Consider the following 16,395-nt stretch of genomic DNA (forward strand, 5'->3'; position numbering starts at 1 on the left):
AAGTAGTTTTAACTTTTAAATGTCAACAAATACATAAAATAAGAGAAATGTTAAACAATGACGTTAATAATTCATTTAGCGAAAGTTGTTATGAAAAAAAATAATAATAATATTTTAACAGTTTTTTTTTCATTTTTAATAAAAGTGGTGTCAAAACTTTCTTAAAATAGATTGTTAACCAATGTCTTAAGGACACTCATTAGCATAGCCCAAAAATTAAATGCAACTAGTCAGCACAAAATTTTTGAAAATTTGTTTTTTATTAAGTAAAAAATAAAAATAATATATGGGACTTGTAAGTGCTACTCTTAAATTATTTTTAAAATGGTGTGATTATTTTGTAGCAAAGTATAGTTGATTAAATATATTAGATTTTAATTTTTTTTTTTTAGGAATATAGATTTTATAAATTAAGCTATTTATATTTGTGTTTTGAAAGTGTTTTAAATTTTGTAATTTTTTTATTTCAAGGAAATATAATGAATTTTACATTCAATTATTTTATAAGGCAAGATATTTCATAAATAATGTAATATATTGATTGGAATTTGTTTTTAGTACCCTTACAGACAATTGATCTTTTACATGTATTGAATGACTTAAAGAGGAAGTACAATTAAGTAATTCCATCACTATATTAGAAATATATATATATATATATATATATATATATATATATATATAAAGACTTTAATAACATAATAAAAATGTAATTTTATCAAGAACCTACTAACATTATGCTGAGAGGGTGGCATAATTGTTAAAAAGCTGCTCCTCTTTTTACACAAACCTTTTCTCCCAAACCTGGCAAACCATGACTGAGGTGGATTGATTGGATGAAATTATATCAAAATGGACCGAAACAAACCGAATAGAATAAAATGAACCGAAATGGACTAAAATGGATGAAAATGAATTGATATGAACTAGGGGTGTCTACAGGTTGGTTCGGGTTGGTTTGTGCCCAACCCACAACCGACCTGATGACATTGGATTTCCGGCAAGAAAATTCGCCGCCGACCGTAAGAGTGCAGTGATAATATAAAAACAAAATCAAAGGTAACAAGATAAAATAAAAATTGTGAAAGGAAAAAGGCCAAAATAAAACAACCTCAAATTTTAACCACTAAAAGTGTACTAATAATATAAATTTACATAAATTGTTCTAAAACAACCTTAATATCTTCCACCAATCCAATTGTTTTATGTTGCAACTTCCTCCTCAGCTTTATCTTCCCCAAATATTAGAATTAGGTTCAATGTAACAAATGAATCATATAGTGACAGTAAGAAATACACGGTCTAATTCTTTGAGGGAAATTTATCTCAGGAAACAAAACTTCAAGGTTCAAAGTCACAAAAACTTAACTCCAGGGGTTTTTATTTATCACATAGAACAAGAACACTAACATTGCAGCTTCAGTCTTATCACACCATGTTTATACAATAGTACCTTGAAGTCATGACGCTCATATTTCACTTAGCCACACTTAATTACACACAAGACACACTAACAAAGAACAAAAATTTACAATAACGTAGTACCTAAACCAACAGTATGTAACCCCATACACATTTTATCATTGAATGCTCTCAAGCTTTACGGCAGTGACCTCCATCGCAAGCAGATCCCTCCTTTGATTTCTTCTCATCTTCCTTTGCCACTTCCTCAGCCTTTTCCACCAAACGCTTCAGATGGTCTTCGGTGAATGGATAAGCATCTGCACCATGAGCTGCTATGAGCTGCCGGGCTTCCTTAGTGACTGTCCTGCCATTGGGGTCAATAGCTACAGCTGCAGGAATGCCTTGAATTTTGAACTTGCGTGCCAAAAATGACTTCCTCTTATCACCAAATGGGAGGGCTAACCAAGGCATGCCTGCAAAGAATTCATCAAATGAGGATTGATCACGGTCACTTGAGATGAATATGATTTCAAATGCATTGTCCTTTTCTTTGATCTCATTGTATGCTTTTACAAGCTTAGGCAGGAATGCGCGGCATGGGGGGCACCAGTGAGCTGAAAAATAGAGCAGAATGTTCTTTCCAACTAGTTCAGACACCAGGACCTAACCAGACACATAATTCAAAATTAATATATGACAATTCACTTATTGGTACTATTCAAATATCAATGTTCATCAAACTTCTAGGATTTGAGTTCAATTGATAGCAACAAGGATTAAAAAAGTTTGCCAATCAACAAGAATTGTACCTTGGAACCACTTTTGTCTATCACAAAATCACTTTCCTCAGAAACTAAAATTGTTTCTAGCGTCTGTGCTTCAAGTCTAGCCTTCTCAATCTCAGCAAGCTCAGCAAGCTTCTCTGGAGTAAAAGGGTAAGCTTCAACACCATGCTCCTCAATGAGTTCAGCCACATTTGGGTTTAATGTCTTCCCATCTGGCCCAATTACAACTATAGTAGGAAGGCTTTCAAGGTCAAAGTAACGAGCAAGCTTTCCGCAGCACTTGTCCTTAAATGGCACCGCCAACCATGGCATTGTATTGAACCCTTCTTTGAAATCATTTTCTTCATCGTCCAGAGATATCAACACAATCTCAAAACTTTCTCCTCTCTCCTTGAGTTTCTTATAAACCTCCACAAGTTTCGGAGTAAAATCAAGGCATAGTCTTTTTATTGAAAAGTACAGGCCAACTGTTTTGCCTTCAAGCTCAGGTATAGGAACCTGCCAACAAATAACATTAACAACTAGTAATTATGTCATTCACATATTTATAAGAACAGGACCAGAGCAGAGCTATCAATGTACTTAGCCAAAAGTATACCTCATTTCCATCATTGGAAACTAGATGACTGCGGGAGCCATGAACCAAAATAGTACTCAAAGACTGATTCTTCTTGGCATTCTCTTCTTCCTCTTTCAAGACATTGATTCTTTCTGTAGTAAATGGATAACCATCCACTCCATATTCCCCAATGATTCTGACCCCTTGATTAGTCATAACCTTCCCATTGGCATCAAGAAAGATAAGGTTAGGGATGCCCCTCACTTTGAACAATTCTTTGAGGCGTTTCCGGGTCTCAGAATCTGAAAATGGAATAGCAAGCCAAGGCATCTTGGCCAAGTGGCCATTGAATGACTCATCATTTCTATCAGAAGAGATGAAGACCACTTCAAAGTCACCTTTAGGCAAGAGCTCTTCATAAACTTCCACCAAGTTTGGAGTGAAATGGCAACATGGACCACACCATGAGCCAGAGAAAAACAACCCCACTGTCTTTCCTATCAAATTACTGATTTTAACCTATGAAAAAACATAAAAGATAAATATGATTCTTCTCTTTTTTCCCCCAAAATTAGTAAGTTAACGCAATGATAAATTACTACTTATCCTTACAAGTTTAAACGGATAGGAAATAATAAATTTAATTATTTATCATTTTAACACACAGGAGATCTTAAATCCAAGCCATTTTCAATGGTCAATATATGATTAAGAAAAGCAAAATTCATTTTGATCTAGCTCAGCATATATAAGATCAAAGTCAAATCTTCTTGCAAATCTTAAAATGTCAGATGATCAATTGAAGTATGTACTTGCATAAATATTTAATGGACTAAGTGTGCGTTTGGGAAGTAATCAAAAGTATAAATTATTTTAATATTCAACTTATTTTTGCTATTATTTATGAGTCTCATTAAACTTTTTGGTACTATTTATGACCCTACGGTACTATTTTAACTCACTTTCACCATTATTTTTAGTTTCAACAAAATAAGCGGTATCTAAACAGACACTTTCTTTAGATAATATGAGCTGACTAAGGGTCTCTTTGGATAGAACTTATTGTTGAAAACTGAAAACAATGTAGTAAGATAATTTTTAAATGTGTAAATAGTGATGCGAGACCTATTTTTAATAAAAAATTGATGAAAAAGTACATGAACCGTGCGTGTACATTACACGCACAGTACGCGCACACATATGTCCCTGCAGCTGCAGCAGAATCCAAAAAAAAAAAAAAAAACAAAACAAAACGTGACAAAGCAAATATAATCTCTATCCAAACGTTCTCTAAATATCTAGTTTGAAACAATAAATCTACAAACAGACAACCAATATGTCAAATTATGATTGATACATAATATAAATAGTATAAGTGGTGAAATCCATGTGAAAGAAACGTAGTTCCCATCATAAGTTGATGACCTAGGGTGAGAAATTGGGTGTCCTTAAAATTGTTGATTTTGAAAAGACCATCCCTAAAAAAAAGGGTTTAAAATTAGGATTCTATTTCTCTAGTTACGTGTTTTATTTCAAGAAAAAAATAAAATGATGATCCTATATTAACGGAATAATGGTCTAATTTTAAAATATCTCTTACCCTTTAAATTTATTTGCCATGTTATTTCTAACAATCATCTAAAAACGTTTCAAATTTATAAAATACGTAATCACAAAATCTTCAAAGAACTAAATGATCAAATATATGAGCTTAGTATATTGAGCAATATTTTGTCTTGTTTGCGGGTTTTCAATTAACTAAGCTAGAAATTCTCTTTTCCTCAAATAAAAGATTTAGTTTTAAACCCACCTCTACCTAAAACTGATGGGTGTTTTGATGATAAAGATAAATCATCATGCAGCGAACGCAAAATTTAAAATTCTGTCATATTTTTTAAAAACATTATTTTGCTGTTTTCAGAAAATATTGTGTACTGTTACACAAAAACAGTCTGATATCTTGATAACCAAGTGTAATCATCATGAAGCAAAACAAACATAATTTTGTTGTTTTACACAGGAAATACAGTATTGTTACTACTGTATATAGAAAATAATACCTGATCGCCGTTTTTGCGGACTAGATAGTCCCTCTCCTCGGATGAGAGAAGCGAAATTAGATCATGAGAAACGTTGTCAACGTCGCCGTTTGCCATGTCTTTGTGTTTTTCTGGGCTCACTCTCACTCTCTATAACTCTGCAACTATATACTCTGCCTTGCTTGCTCTGCGTTTCTCTGCACTTATGCTTATATTTTTGGTCTTTTTATTTTACTCGTGAGTCATCGGGGTTGACAAATTCATTCTTAGTCGCTAAGTCTTGTGACGTCAGGTTGTTGATGTGGTATAACGTGGTTGGTGCACATGTGGAATTAATGGCAAGTTCTGTGTGTACATTGGTTGACGTGGTATAATATGATTGGTGTATAGGTTGTATTAATAGCAAATTTTGTGTAAATAGCACTGCTCATATATATATATATATATATATATATATATGAGATGGGTTCAAGTCAATATTATGAATACTGTGTCAATACTCGTTTCGGTTTGTCTATTAGAATGAAATATTTTGTTATTATCCAATTTCAAATACCGTTTTGTAAACCATGTCGAAATTATTGCTAAAATATATATTTATATATTATTATTGCTCTTATAAAATAATGAATTTAATATAGTTTTCTATTAAAATAAAGTGAGATTATTATTTTAAAAAAGTTTTATTTTATGGTTTTTTTTTTTAATAAAACTCACATTTTGGGTAATTATCCATAAGTGAGCTTCCAAGAAGCTTCCTACTAACTACTTTTTCCCATTTTTCAACTCACCCACGTGACTAGTACACTATAACCTACTAATGCTACTTCTTCTATATTTAATTATGGATTTTACTAATGTGTGTTCTAAGGGCACACATTAACAATTTATTTTTGAAAAATTTTTATTGAAAATTGAAAAAGTTGTCAGTTTATCAAAAATTATCGAATAAAATTTTTCCAAAAATATATTTGTTAATATGTGCCTTAAAAACACACATTAATCAGACCCGTTCATTATTGCGGATTGCTAGTTTTTCACTTTCTTCATCATTTCTCGTCTGGGCTCCTTTCTCCACTCATTCTCATCTTCTTCATCTCCTTTTTTTTTTTTCACAAGTCACAACATTTTTGCTTCATCTTGCTCTTCAATTTTATTTTCAACTTCTCTGTCACAGTTGAGAGGGTCACATAGTGAGAGATGATAGAAAGACTAGGAGCTATAGGATGCCAATCAAGTTCAAGAAGGGAAAATAAGAAGCCAAAATCATACCAAGTGGAAAATGAATTTCGGCCAAAATTGGCTAGAATTGACTGAAACACCCTGAACGGGCCGATATGGGGCGAAATTCAATCCGAGGTGGAATGGAAGATATTACCATTCCAGTTTACACACCGGTATGAGATATTCCGGCCATTCCGGCCAGAACAGAACAAAATTCATAACATTAGTTCAAGTTATATTTAGTGTAATTTCATAAGAGTTACACTTTTTTTTGGACTATTGATTTGTATTAGATCTAAGAGTGAAAAAAACTTATAGTCAAGTCATTATTGTTCCCTATAAATTATTAATTAAGTCATTAAATCTTCTTATTAAAAATAGAAAAATAAAAAACAACATTAACACTCTACCCTCCATCATTAACCGACCTAATTCAACACATCCCTGGTCACGAACGATTGATGAAAAAAATCATTGTACTCCTTGATTAAAATTACACATCGACAAGCGTGATATGATCTCCCATTTCTAGCCATTAACTTACCGTTGTACACATGACATGAGCAGTAACTGACAATTAGGGCTGTCTACGAGTCGGGTTGGGTCGGTTTTGGACCCAACCCGGACTCGACTGGCCGGCGTCGGGTGAAGAGGCAGAAGAACTCGTAACCGACCGCTGGAAAAATCGGTTGAGTCGGTTTCGGGTGCGGGTGAGCGTAGGTTGGGCCGGGCGGGTTGCCGAAATAAAGAAAGGATCGAAATCTGAAAAAAAAAAAAGCGTCGCCGGAATCTGAAAAAACTCACCGGATTCTGCATTTTCTCACCAGATTGTACATGTTTTTGCTGAAAATCGTTGGGATTTGGCCGGATTTCCTCGAATCGAAGCTTGATCTCGTCGGATCTCCTCGATTCGAAGCTTGTTATCGCCGGATCTCCTTGAATCTAAGCTCGATCTTACCAAATACAGTCGAGTTCTCTTTAGATCTCCTCGAATCTAAGCTTTATCTCGCTGTCGGATTTAAGCATATTTGAGTGAGGATTTGAGTAAAGAAAGGTCAAACGTCGCCGGATCGGAGCTAAGAAACCCAAACGTCGCCGGATTTCAGCTTCTTTTTGAGGTTTTGTCGGGCGGGTTGGGTAGATCAGGTTCTTGAGGACGAAACCCGTCACTTGACCCGCCGTGGTCGGGTTCTGAAGACTGGGACCCGTCACCAACCTGTCAGAGGTGTCGGTCCAGCCGTGACGGGTCGGTTTCGGTAGGGCTGATCAGGTCCGGCAGGTCATCGGGTACTCTGGACAGCCCTACTGACAATTGATGGTTTTTGTTTTTAGAATTTTGCTAATGTGTGTCCTAAGGGTACATAATAATTAATAATTTTTAGAAAAATTTTCTCAAAAATTGAAAAAATATTGACAATTTATTCAATTTTTGAAAAAATATTTTCAAAGATATATGTCTACCCGTAGGCACACATTAACCGTGACTTTTAACCTTTACCAAAAGTATCTATCATGCCTTGTCAAAATAAAGTACGATAAATCATTGTTGACAAAAATTCACTCATGTCTATTCCACTGTCCTGCTGCATTCCAGTTCTTTTTCCTTCCATTTATATATTAAACACTTAGATTTTTTCAGATTCAAGTTTTAAACTTCAACAAAATAAACAAGAAAGCGTTTGAAGAAAAGTCCCAAAACGATAAATTTTGGTTAATTCGACAAAAATATCGAATTTCTTTTCCATTTTTTTCCCTTCTTTGTTTCTTTGAGGCAGCATGTTTTTTTTTTTTGTTTCCTAAACCAGCTCTCTGAACAAGGCCAGAAGCCAAAACCAGAAAAAAAAAAGAAAAAAAAAAAGAAAAAAGAAAAAAGGTTCACACTCTGCTCCATCAAAGTCCCTTCTAAAAATCCTCTTCGCTTGGATTCATTCATCCTCTCTCTCTCTCTCTCTCTCTCTGTACATTTACTTATTCGCTAACTACCACAATTTAAAGAAAAAAAAAAAAAACCAAAGACCCAGTTTTTTTTTTTTTTTTTTTCATCCCCTTCACAACTAATCGATCCTACTAAACTCTGATTCTCTTCACAGCCACTTCCCTAAACCCATCTTTGTAAAGCCACAGTAGGCTTAGTGTGGACAGAGTAGTTAAGTGCAGCAATTGAGTCACGTGACTATAGCTTAGTGAGGGTTAGTTTTGGTATGACACGTGTCTGGTACTAGTTAATGCTAAAGGTTCGGTTACTCCAAGAGTGTTTCCCACTGTGTTAGTTAGGGATTAGTTAGAGTTTGTTAGGGAAATTCTCTTGTATAAATATCCCATTATCTGTAACTTTATATCATTGAGTTGAATAATATTTTTTCAGATACATTGACTCTAGACTTTTTCTCTCTAGCATAGCTTAGTTTCTCAATCTTCACCTCTCATACCCATACCCATATCCATACCCATGTTCATACCCATATTCATATCCATACAAATCCCAGACCCAGCTCCAGTTGCTCCTTTAACCCAGTCATATAACTCCTCACTTCCTTCTTTATCATCTCCTGCCTCACCGCCATTAACTCAGCACTCAATTATATAGGAAGGAATGGATATAATATATTAAATAAATAAACAAAGCAATCAAACACTCTGTCACTGGTGGTGCAACACGGAAAGCATGGCCCCATGAAAGAATAGCTTCACAGGTGGTATCAAATGATGGAAGCAATCAAACACTCCCAGATATCAAATAATATTAAAAATTTCACTTTTCCTGAACACAAGACCATGTGAGAGAGGGAGAGAAGATGAAAGATGATGATGATGGTGGACGGACAGTTAATGATGTTTTATATTTTTATATTTTTAATTAGAAGAATTAATGACTTAATTACTAATTTCTAGGATTCAATAAATACATGATCATGATTATTTCTTCACTTCTAGATCTAATACAAATCAATGATCTAAAAAAAACGTAATTCTTGAATCCATTTTATATATTTTATATAAAAATTCTGTAGACACAAAAAATTTCGCAACAATTTATGTTCCTTTTGGTTAAGCATTATAAGAGTTTAAAATCGCGTTTTTAAAACTCAAAACTTCGCTTCCTAACAATAATTTCTTATAAATTTTTTATAATTGTTCATTTTAAACTCAAAAAATAGTTTTGCAATAGCTTATCCAAATGCACCTTAGATGCGATAGTAATAAGTAGAAATGTGATTGTAAGGACCAAAAGCTCTTAAAATCAACTTCCAAACGTTACTGCTGCTTTATTCACTTAAGAGTCCTCATACAATACATTTGGTAGAGAGGGTTCAACAACAAAAAGCCCCCCTCTCGTAGTCTCTTGATTCCTATTTATACTATTCTCTGTTTTCATCGTAGCCTTACACCTTGCAATCTGCGGTCTTTTCCCCGTGACACTTGTCTGTCGGCAATGGAACAAGATTCCACTTTGCATCAGGCATTCTTAGAGTCATGTCCACATTAATGCGACGGATAGAGGAGATGCTTGCTAATTAATGCGGCCAGAATGGTTGTTGCCACGCATTTAATGCAACCTTGCGACCTTCCAAATCAGTCTATTACAACCAGATATTTGTAACATGCCCCTTATGTAGTTATCGTCCACGCCACCTCATCTTCGGGCACACCCGGAGAGACCCTATCTTTCATTCTGAATGTTGGCCTTCCTTTCTTCGGGTCCTCGGGTTCTTAGGTCTTCGGGTCCTCACAACAGCCCCTTTAATACTTGAGTTATGAATCATGTATTAATAACTAAGTTTTAACTTCTTATACACGCTTTTTACCCACTTTATGCTTTCACACGTACAGACGTCTCTTCACTGCCCCATGATCCGCATCTGGCGCCTCGTATCCCACGTTAAGGCATTTATGGCGTCTGACGCTTCTTTTCCCGCGCACGTTCTATGGTTGGATGAGAAATGTACGGTTCAGATTTTGCTCTTAATTATGAGCGGGAAAGTTACCGCTCTTATTCTTTTACCCCATTACTTCCTCTTCCCCCACCCCTATAAAAGCAACTTTTTACGCTGGATAAAGCTCATTTTGCCATTTCGAAGGATTGAAAGAAAAGTGAGCTCCCGAGGACCATCCTTAAGCGATCTTCAGAGGTGTGTTCATTTTCCTTTCCTTTTTTTCCTCTTCTTGCTTGCTTTTCTCCTCTTGCAGCGGGGGTTAATGGGTAGATACGCTAAGTTAGTGAATACGGATGAGGCGAAGGCCGCTTTTAAGGACCGATATCGGATCCCCAATGACGTAGATATTACGTATTGTGAGTTAGAAGATATTCCACTGGTGTCTCGGCCACCTGAATCCATTTTGATTCCGATGATTGCATTTATTGAGGGGGGTATGGAAATTCCTATGGGTAGAGTAACTAGGGATTTTCTAATAAATTATAGGCTTACCCCTTCGCAATGCTCCCCAAATGTCCTTAGAATTTTAGGATGCGCGGATGCCCTTAACCGAAAACTGGGAACCAACTTGACCTGGCAGGATGTAAATTGGGTATATAATTGCCAAAAAGGGGACAGGACTAAATACTATATGAAGTGTAGAATCCCTTTCTGTCCACTGATTTCCTGTTACCCGATTCAAGCAAAGGGATGGATGAAGATTATCTCGTCATCTCGGGCGATTGGCATGACGGATTGCATTGCCCTACGGAGAAGGGGTAGGGTTCCGAGGACTAACCTAGCACTTAGGACTAACCATATTCTTTTCTGTGCTATACACCACACCACGTATTTGTTTAAATGCCTTCATTTTTTATTGCGGCGATTACCATCCTACCGAGTACTCTCCGTGACCGTGGTCTTGACGGGATTCTTCGATCGGAGATATTCGTACATAGGGACGGACGGCTCCGAGCAACCACCTCATCCTTGGATACAACCCCTCTACTAAACGCTTCCAAAGCCCGAAGAACGTGATAAGAGCAAGAGATTTAAGGCTAGCTCAAATTGACGTTCCCGCCCGGGATTCTTATTTAGCCGTACCTCCCCCTGCAGGAATTCAAACGCACAACTCCCTGCTTCACTCGCCGCCCGCCTCGTCCCATCCTCCTTTGGAGCAAGCCTGCTAATCCTCGACGTTGAGGAAGAGGCCACGCCCGAGCTCCCTTCTCTCGAGGTGACGGGGGAAGACTTTGAGGTGTTCTACCGCCCGGACGCTAAGCTTCCAGTTCCCGACCGTCCACCGTCAAATGGGTTTCCAAGAAAAAGAGCCCGACCTGTTGGCCCTACTGCAAGGGCACATGGGCGGCTCCTCGCCGGCCGTGTCGGTTCCTCCTCGTCCCGTTACTCCGCTGTTACTCAGGCGGACCCTCGGAGGCACAGATAAAAAACGCAAAAGGGGTCAGAGTAGCAAACATGTTATAGACATCGAAGAAGGGGAAAACCTTGACCCCTCTGTTAAAGATACCAGGGCTACAAAGGCCCTTTCCAAGAAAGTTGTTCCTACTGGTTCGTCTAAGGACCCCAGTAGTGAGCCTACAAAGAAGGCGTCAGCCTGGCGACCCAACTTCACTCTCATTCGGGCAGGCCCTGTCATGGATGGCGCGAACTGAGGAACAGGAAGAAGGGGAAGCTAAAGCTGGTGGCCGAGTGTCTAGAGAAGGCTCTGTGCCTTCCCGAGGATATGGCAGAGTTACGATCCTTCCGTAAAAGGGAGGTTTTCTTGTCTTTGAAGCAGGACTTGGCCAAGGTATTTTTTTAAGCCTTTGCACAGTTTATACATAAGTTTAACTCTTTATTATGGCTAACTCTTTTGTTTGTACTTGAATACATCATAGGCGGTCCAAGCTTCATTTATGGCTGAGGAATGGGTAGATCATTCACTGGATCTTGCCCGCAAAGCTGATCAAAATGCGGCGGCGGTGAGGGCACAAAAGAAGCCGAGTTGAATTTGAAGGAGACCCTCACTCACCTGTCAAGAGGTAGAAAAGGCTCACAAGAATGCCTGAGTCAAGCCCTGAAAAGCTACGAATCTCAAGCAAACCTTGCTCTTGAGGCTCAAAAACAAGCCCAAAGTAGGCTCGCTCTAACCGTTATTAAGACTTAAGCAAACGCAAGAAATTGGCCGCCAAGGGCAGGAGGAGCGTCACGGAACAAGTTGCGTACGATGCAGGAATAAAAAAGGCTTCGGATAGCACGCTGCCAACTCAAAGGGGTTGCTGGGCGTTCTGCTTGGAGGTATGGGGTCAAGCCTTGGACGGCTTGGGGTAGCTGCCGATGCTGAACTTCGAGCCCGGGCGATGTTTACTGCCCGCAAGCACTTCGGATTGCTCCTCTCCCCTATGCCACCAAGTGAACCAGCTGAGCCTATTCCTATTTCTGATCCTTCTAATCCTAGCCTGGAAGGGCCCTTCTCCCACAGTACATCCCGTGGAAGAAACAATCATGGGTGATGTGGCCGAAGAGCCAAAAAAGAAAAAGAAAGACAAAGAACCAGAGAAGAGGAAGGACAAGCAACCTGTCGCTTAGTCAATCTATCATGGTTGTCTCCTTCTTTTGTTGTTGTTGCTGTTTTGTTTTTTTTTTTTATACGGATGTAAGGGGCTGTATGATTGCCCCAATTTTGTAATGAGTACTTATTAAGGAATTAACATTTGGCTCTTCTCTTTTTGTTTCACATACGAGTCTTACTACAATATGCTACCATCCGATTGTCACTTTATACGAATTCATAAGCTTACCTTAAAAATCATAATACTACTTTAAATTGTTCATCATACTTGTGATTTGAAGAAACACAAAAAAACTTAACCTGGATACCATAATTCCACTACTTAATCTTTTTTGACGTTTGAAAGAGCAGGCATGATAATGAGCAACGAGGCTTAATGATTCATTTGTGCTAACGCTTTAGATGCTTGAGATCCTTTAGCCCAAAAAAGAACAAAAAATCAGTTTAGCACTTATGCTCTCGCAAGCGTTTAATTCCTCTTAGACTTGTAGTCCGAGGAGCCGAACAGGCGCTAAGGTCAATTTTAACACTTGTGTTTTTTTTGCAAGTGATTAATTTCCCTTAGACTTGTGGCCCGAGGAGCCGAACAAGAACTAAGGTCAGTTTAACACTTGTGTTTTTTGCAAGTGATTAATTTCTCTTAGACTTGTAGCCTGAGGAGCCGAACAAGAACTAAGGTCAGTTTAACACTTATGCTTTTTGCAAGTGATTAATTTCTCTTAGACTTGTGGCCCGAGGAGCCGAACAAGAGCTAAGGTCAGTTTAACACTTATGCTTTTTGCAAGTGATTAATTTCTCTTAGACTTGTACAGAGTAGCCTAAAAAGAACTAAGGTCTGTTTAACACTTATGCTTTTTGCAAGTGATTAATTTCTCTTAGACTTGTGGCCCGAGGAGCCGAACAAGAACTAAGGTCAGTTTAACACTTATGCTTTTTGCAAGTGATTAATTTCTCTTAGACTTGTGGCCCGAGGAGCCGAACAAGAACTAAGGTCAGTTTAACACTTATGCTTTTTGCAAGTGATTAATTTCTCTTAGACTTGTGGCCCGAGGAGCCGAACAAGAACTAAGGTCAGTTTAACACTTATGCTTTTTGCCGGTACGGATTTGAAACGAACAGAAACCTCATATAAAAGGAGATTCTTTTCTTAATAATAATATCGTCGTAAGTTATTTACATTCCAAGGACGAGGAATCACCCTCCCATCCAGATCCTCTAAACGATAAGCCCCTACACCTGCTACTGAGGTAATTCTATATGGCCCCTCCCAGTTAGGACCCAACTTTCCCCAGGCAGGATTCTTTGCTACCCCCACTACCTTTCTTAGTACCAAATCTCCTGGTACCAAGGGCTTGGTCTTAACTCCCTTGTCATACGTCTGCTTGAGCTTCTGCTGATAGTTGCCCATCTTCACATTGGCTATTTCTCTACTTTCCTCAATGGTATTCAAACAATCATTCATCAGATCATGATTGCTTGCTTCGTCATACTGGTCGGACTTTAGGGTGGGAAAACCTGACTCTAATGGTATTATAGCTTCCATTCCATACGTCATTGAAAAGGGAGTCTCACTTGTTGATCTTCGAGGTGTAGTGCGATAAGCCCATAATACATGAGGTAATTATTCTACCCAGCCTCCTTTAGCGTCATCCAATCGTTTCTTCAATCCTGCCAAGATGACTTTATTTGTTGCTTCGGCTTGTCCATTTCCTTGGGGATAGTACGGTGTGGAATATCCGTTTCTTATTCCAATTTCCGCGCAGTACCGCCGGAAAACCTTGCTATCAAATTGAAGACCATTATCAGCTATCAAGGTGTGTGGGACCCCGAAGCGAGTTATGATATTTTTCCAGATGAATCTTTTTGCATCCACATCCCTAATGTTGGCTAATGGTTCGGCTTCCACCCATTTCGTGAAATAATCCGTGCCAACGATGAGCCATCTCTTATTACCCGTTGCCCGAGGAAATGGCCCGACGATATCTAAACCCCATTTAGCAAAGGGCCATGGGCTGGACAACGGATTTAAGTTACCTCCTGGTTGATGTACATTGGGCGCAAACCTTTGACACTGATCGCACTTCTTGGCATACTCCTGAGAGGTTCTCTGCATGCTTGGCCACCAATACCCTTGGGTCATGGCTCTATGAGCTAATGATCTTCCTCCTGTGTGGCTCCCACACACACCCTCATGCAATTCTTCTAGCAAAGGTTCCACGGCTTCAGGATGTACGCAAAGGAGGTACGGACCTGCATAGGAACGCCTATAGAGTTTTTGCTCCTCCGATAGCCAGTAACGGGGTGCGCTTCTTCGTATCGTCTCGGCCATTTTTCCATCTTCAGGTAGTATTCCGTGCTGGTATTAAGAAAGCTATGATTGGGTCCATCCAGCTTGGGCCTACATGAATGCCTCTGAACCCGTATCCTCAAATCCTGAGTCAAGCTTAGAGGACAACAAATCCTCCACCATAACCATACGTGGTAACTTCGATCCAAGTGAAGTGGCTAACATTGCTAATGAATCAGCATGAGAATTATGTCCCCTTGGGACTTTCTCTGCTTGAAAGTTCAAACAAACCCAACACCCCTTGGACTCGTTTCAGATAGCTTTTCATCCGCTCATCTTTTGCCTCAAACTCTCCATTAACCTGCCCGACCACCAATCGGGAATCACAGAACACCCTCACTACTCTTCCTCCCAAATGTTTAACCATCAAAGAGCCCACTAAGAGAGCCTCGTACTCGGCCTCATTATTAGTCGCTGGGAATCCCAACCTCAATGACTTTTCAATGACTAGTTTTTCGGGGGATATTAACAGAACCCCAACCCCGGCTCCCTTTCGATTTGATGCCCCATTAGTGTAGACTTCCCATGGAGTGACGTTTTCCGTTCTAATGGACATTATTGTCATTACGACATCTTCGGGGTGAGCCTGACCGTCCGTGAACTCGGCCACGAAGTCGGCAAGGTTTTGCCCTTTGATAGTGTCGGGGCATATACTTGATATCATAAGCTCCCAGCTTGGTTCCCCACTTTGCTACACGACCCGTATAATCCGACTTCCGCGTGATAGCTTGTAGAGGCAACTGAGTGAGTATTACCACGGTGTGAGCTTGGAAGTAATGAGGCAATTTCCTTGTTGCGTGCACCACGGCTAGAAGCGCTTTTTCCAGCAGTAGGTATCGCTGTTCAACTTCTTGCAAGGACTTGCGACATAGTATATTGGTTTTCTGGACCCGTCATCATTCCGTATTAAGACAAGACTTACGGAGTGATTTGTGACGGCTAGATAAGCATAAAGCACTTCTTCCTTCTCGGGCGTCGATAGTATCGGCGGTCTAGATAGGTATTGCTTTAAATCCTCAAAAGCCAAATTGCATTCGCTAGACCACTGGAAATCTTTCCACCTGTGCAAAAGGCGATAAAATGGGCGGCACCTGTCTGCGCGAAATGAACCTGTTCGCAGGCTCATGCCGGCTAACCTCTAGCCTCTCTAGGGTTCCGAGGGGGATGCAATCCTAAGACGCCTTAATTTGGTTAGGATTAACTTCAATGCCCCGATGAGTAATCATGTACCCCAAAAATTTTCCCAAGCCCGGCTCAGGAAAGAACACTTTGATTCATTCAAGCGTAACTTATACTTTCTTAACACCGAGAAGGTCTCCTGCAAATCTGCCAAATGGTCTTCTGTCTTCTTACTTTTGATTACCATATCATCGATATAAGCTTCCATGTTACGTCCCAGCTGCGCATCGAACATTCTGGTCACCATTCGTTGATAAGTAGACCATGCATTCTTTAGACCAAAGGGCATTACTCGGTAATGGTAATTACCATTCGGGGCACGAAAAGCCGTCTTCTCCTGATCATTCAGTGACAACGGGATTTGGTGATACC

General features: G+C 39.0%; 1 protein-coding gene across 1 annotated transcript; it reads right to left on the reverse strand.

Moving 5' to 3' along the window:
- Positions 1-1,354: 1,354 nt before the first annotated feature.
- LOC142628085 (putative nucleoredoxin 1) lies at positions 1,355-5,005 on the reverse strand. The gene is made up of 4 exons (XM_075802053.1): positions 4,809-5,005; positions 2,788-3,267; positions 2,214-2,687; positions 1,355-2,067 (listed from the first exon to the last, which is right to left on the reverse strand). The coding sequence occupies exons 1-4, from the start codon at positions 4,902-4,904 to the stop codon at positions 1,594-1,596; spliced, it is 1,524 nt and encodes a 507-aa protein (XP_075658168.1). The 5' UTR covers positions 4,905-5,005; the 3' UTR covers positions 1,355-1,593.
- Between the last annotated feature and the right edge of the window lie 11,390 nt (positions 5,006-16,395).

This window comes from Castanea sativa, chromosome 3, assembly GCF_040712315.1.
Source record: "Castanea sativa cultivar Marrone di Chiusa Pesio chromosome 3, ASM4071231v1".
In the NCBI taxonomy this organism is placed as follows: Eukaryota; Viridiplantae; Streptophyta; class Magnoliopsida; order Fagales; family Fagaceae; genus Castanea; species Castanea sativa.